General features: G+C 47.2%; 1 protein-coding gene across 1 annotated transcript in view; it reads left to right on the plus strand.

Moving 5' to 3' along the window:
- Positions 1–1,110: 1,110 nt before the first annotated feature.
- Positions 1,111–5,000, plus strand: part of EMWEY_00032380 (hypothetical protein, conserved) — a gene marked incomplete at both ends in the record, with an annotated part of 7,766 nt that continues 3,876 nt past the window's right edge. Inside the window, one exon of the mRNA XM_013478405.1 lies at positions 1,111–5,000. This exon is cut by the window's right edge and continues 2,649 nt beyond it. Coding sequence (XP_013333859.1) covers positions 1,111–5,000 — 3,890 coding nt within the window.

Below are 5,000 nucleotides of genomic sequence, written 5' to 3' on the forward strand. Positions count from 1 at the left end.
TTAAATGTACAAACACCGTAAACCCTAAACCCTAAACCCTAAACCCTAATTCTTCATTATGAATATATACTCTATTAAATAAGAGTGTATATAATAAGAAGAAACAATTAAACCCTCTTATTTGTTTATAGATATAATTAAACCCTAGCCTCTAAACCCTAAACCCTAAACCCTTATTTGTATTTATCTTTTTTATCTCTTATATTCTTCTATAGCCCTAGGGTTTAGGGTTTAGGGTTTAGGGTTTTATATCTTTTTTATTCTCCTTTCTTTGTTACTCCTCTCTAAAGGGTTTATCCCTCCCTGCCTTCTGCTGAGGGTTTAGGGTTTGTCCCGTGTTAAGGGTTTAGGGTTTATTACAATAATTAGGGTTTAGGGTTTATTAACAATGATTAGGGTTTAGGGTTTTCCTCCCTATGTATAGAGAAACAGTAAACCCTCTTTATATAATTTATTATTTATTTATTTATTTATTTATTTATTTATTTTTATATAAATTTATTTATTAGCTGCCTATACACCTCAAGTTTGCAGTATGTATACTGCAAAGTGTGCAGAGCAGGTCACCTGCTTGCTGCTGCTGCTGCTGCTGCTGCTGCTGCTGTTGCTGCTGCTGGTCTGCAGCAATAAAAGGAATTAAAATAAAGGAATTAAATAAATTTAATTATTTAAATAAAATAAATAAATAAATAAATAAATAAATAGTATTTTTTATTATTATTTATATATATAAGGAGGCAGCAACGCCACCCCTCCTTCTTCCCCCCCTTCCTTAGTAACACAGACCATAAATTGAATAATATTATTTATTATTATTTTATTCTTTTTTTTTTGTATTTGTTTGTTTTATTTATTTATTTATAATTAAATTATATTTATTTTTGTCATTTTTTATTTTATTTGTATAAAAAAAAAGAAAAAAAAATAAACATTTGCCTCTTTTTATGCATACAATTTTCTTTATTTGTTCGTTATATAACCCTTATATATATATATAAATATAAATATAAATAAATAAATATAAATAAATATAAATAAATATATAAATAATAAATAATAAATAAAAAGAATAAATATATAATTTAATTATTTATTTCTTTTTTTTATTTAATGACGCCCTTTGCTGCCTCTCTTCGTTTCCTTCTATTCCTCTGCCTTTATTCTCTGTTGTTGCTGCCAACTGCATGCAGCAGCAGCACAAGCAGCAGCAGCAGCAGGAAGAGCAGCAGCAACACCAGCAGCAGCAGCAGCAGCAGCAGTAGCAGCAGGAGTCGCCGTTTAGGTGTACGCCCAACTCTGCTGCAGCGGCTACCATTAGCGAATACCTCTACTTACTTTGCTGATCGTCCGCATGCAGCAGCAGGAGCAGCAGCAGCAGCAGCAGCAGCAAATTATCCTCCCTCTGTCTTCTTAAATGAGGATTTATCTCCTATAGAGGCATACACTGCATTACCTGCTGCTGCTGCTGCTGCAGCAGCAAAAACTGCAGCAACAGAAGCAGCACAGGCTGCAGCATCAGCAGCAGCAGGTGCAGCACAAGCTGCAACAAATGTTGCAAGTGGTGCTGCTGAAGCTGCAGCAACAGCAGCACAAAAGTTATTAACATCAGCAGCAGCAGCAGCAGCAGCAGCAACAACACCAGCAGCAGCAGCAGCAGCACCTGGTACTTTTTTATCTAATAGATTATCCTCTCTTTCTCCCCATCAGCTGCAGCAGCTGCTGCTGCTTCCTCTCTTATCCCCTCAATATGTACAGCAGCAAATAGCTGTTGCTGCTGCTGCAGCAGCTGCTGCTGCTGCAGCTGAACAGCAGCAGCAGCAGCAGCAGCAGCAGCAGCAGCAGCAGCAGCAATCATCAACCACCCCATTAGCAGCAGGACTATCATCACCTCTATTCCCTGCTGCTGCTGCTGCTGCTGCTGCAGTTACACCAATATCACCCCTACAAACAACCCTATCAGCAGCACAAGGAGGAGCAGGAGCAGCAGGAGCAGCAGGAGCAGCAGGAGCAGCAGGAGCAGCAGGAGCAGCAGGAGCAGCAGGAGGAGGAGTAAATATATTAGATGGATTAATAGATACATTATATAAGACGTATACAGCAGCAGAGGAAGCAAACAAAAAAACAGATTTATTTATTTCTTATAGATTAACACATCCACAAGATTCATGGATACAAACACTTAATGCATTTGAGCATACTGTTAAGGAACTTAGGCAGCAGCAGCAGCAGCAGCAGCAGCAGCAGCAGGGGGGGGGAGGGGGAGGGGGAGGAGAGCAGCAGCAGCAGCAGCAGCAGCAGCAGCAGCAGCAGGCGTATCAGCAAAAGCTGCAGCAGCAAATGCAGCAAGAACTATTTAAAATAGAAATTGAACGGCCAGACACTGCAGCAGAAGGGACCCAACAGGACTTGCTGCAGCAGCTGCAGCAGCAGCAGCAGCAGCAGCAGCAGCAGCAGGAGCCACTATTGCAGCAACTCCTGCAGCAACAGCAACAGGAACCGGAGTTGCAGCAGCATATACTGCAGCAGCTGCTCTTGGCACAACAGCTCGCGCAGCAACAGCAGCTGCAGCAGCAGCAGCAACAGGATGGGCAGCAGCAGCAGCTGCTGCAGCAACAACTTCTAAACCAACCGCTTAATCAACAATCGCAGGAACAGCTGCAGCAGCAGCAACTCCTGCATCAGCAACTGCTGCAGCAGCAACTCCTGCAGCAGCAGTTCCTTCAACAGCAACAGTTGCAGCAGCAACCGCAGCAGCAACAAGAACAACTAACGCAGCAGCTGCCACAGCAGCAGCCGCTGCCACAGCTGCAGCAGCTGCCACAGCAGCAGCAGCTGCCACAGCAGCAGCAGCAGCAGCAGCAGCAAGGGCTGCTGCAGCAATATCAAGAATTAGAACGGCAGCGTCAACAGTTCTTGCAACTACAGATGCAGCAACTGCTGCTGCAGCAGCAACAGGAGCAGCAGCAGCAGCAGGAACAGCAGCAACAGCAGCAACAAGGGACACAAGCATCTGTGTATACAGGAGATTTAAGCTATCCGTCAGCATCTCGTGTTATGCAGCAGCAGCACAAGCAGCAGCAGCAGCAGCAGCAGCAGAACGTGCATCAGCAGGAGAAGGAGCAGCAGCATAAACGGACGGAGCAGGAGGATGCAAAGCAGCAGCAGCAGCAGCAGAACGACCAGCAGCAGGAGAAGGAGCAGCAGCGTAAACCGGCGGAGCAGGAGGATGACCAGGAGCAACAGCAGCAGCAACAGCAGCAGCAGCAGCAGCAGCAGCTACAACAGCTGCATGCGTCTGGTGCTCCTGTGCGTCGTTTATCTGAGAGGTCAATAACTCCTGCTGCTCGTCTGCAGCGTCCTATCAGCAGCAGCCGCAGCAGCAACCGCAGCAGCAGCAGCAGCAGCAGCGGCAACATCAGCAGCAGCAGCAGCAGCAGCAGCAGCAGTGGCCGCAGCAGCAGCCGCAGCAGCAACCGTCGTGAGCGCGCAGGTGTACGTGCAGTAGTAATGAGCGAAGCAGAGGAAGCATTTAAGGGTTTAGGGTTTAGCAGCAGCAGACAAATAAAGAAAGAGAATGATTTGCTGCTGCTGCAGCATTTACCTCAGCAGCAGCAGCAGCAACTGCAGCAATTGCAGCAAATAATATCTAATTTTGCTGCTGCTCCTTCTTGTGTATTAAAGGATATATTAATAACAGGATTACCTGCAGAGGTAGATAAGAGGAGCAGCATAAGTGCATGCCAGGCATCTTGTCGTGCTGCACAGCAGCTTGCTGCTGCTGCTGCAGCAGCAGCAGCAGCAGATCCTCATGCTATACACCGCATGCGTATTGTCCCTCAGCCTTGCCATTTTGTCTCCTTTAATGTCTCCTCTCTTCTTTGTTATAAATATGCAGCATTAGGTACTACACAGGCAGCAAATAATTTCTTATCTACTAGTGCTAATTGTCCTATTTCTGCTGCTACTGCTGCTGCTGCTGCTGCTGCTCCTGTTGCTGTATCTCATTCACCTGCTGCTCCTCCTATTGCTGCAGCAAGTGCTGCTGCAGCGAATGCGGCTTATGTAGGGACTGCAGCAAATGCAGCAGCACAGATACACACAGCAGATAACCTAATCTATGGTGCCAGTGCGGAGGAGCAGCAGCAACAGCAGCAACAGCAGCAACAGCAGCAACAGCAGCAACAGCAGCAACAGCAGCAACAGGATACAGTACCTGAAGGTAATATAGTGGAGGAATTCCTTAACTTTCTTATGCCACCAGCAGCAGCAGCAGAAGCACAGTTGCTGCTGCAAGAAGCTGCCAATACACCCCAACCCTTAGCCACACCAGCAACAGCAGCAGCAGCAATGCCTGCAGCAGCAGCAGCAGCAGCAGCAGCAATTGGGCCAACACCTCCTAGCGGAACTATCTTTGACCAGGGCAGACACCCCGCTGACCAGCAGCAGCAGCAGCAGCCGCAGCAGCAGCAGCACGACATTTTTAATTTTGCTGCTCTTGCTGCAGCAGCAGAGCCACCACATCTACCCGTTGATCCAGCAGCACAAACAACAACAACAGCAGCAGCAGCAACAGCAGCAACAGCAGCAGCAACAGAGCAGCAGCAGCAGATGCAAAACCCTTTCTATGGAGGCCTTGAGTCATCCTTAAGCCAACAAGCATACGATCCTCTGTCCTCTTTTCCTTGGTTACCGCTGCAGCAGCAACAGCAGCAACAGCAGCAGCAGCAGCAGCAGGGCGAACAGCAGAAGCAACAGCAGCACCAGGAGGAACAGGTGCGGCAGCAGCAGCACCAGGAGGAACAGCTGCAGCAGCAGAAGAAGCAGCAGGAACAGTTGCAGCAGCAGCAGGAACAGTTGCAGCAGCAGCACCAGCAGCACCAGCAGGAACAGCAACACCAGCAGGAACAGCTGCAGCAGCAGCAGGAACAGCTGCAGCAGCAGCAGCAGCAGCACGAGGAACAGCTGCGACAGCAACAGCATCAGCAGGAGGAACAGCTGCT

The sequence above is a fragment of the Eimeria maxima genome, genomic scaffold (genome assembly GCF_000499605.1).
Source record: "Eimeria maxima Weybridge genomic scaffold, Emw_scaff420, whole genome shotgun sequence".
NCBI classification, from domain to species: domain Eukaryota; phylum Apicomplexa; class Conoidasida; order Eucoccidiorida; family Eimeriidae; genus Eimeria; species Eimeria maxima.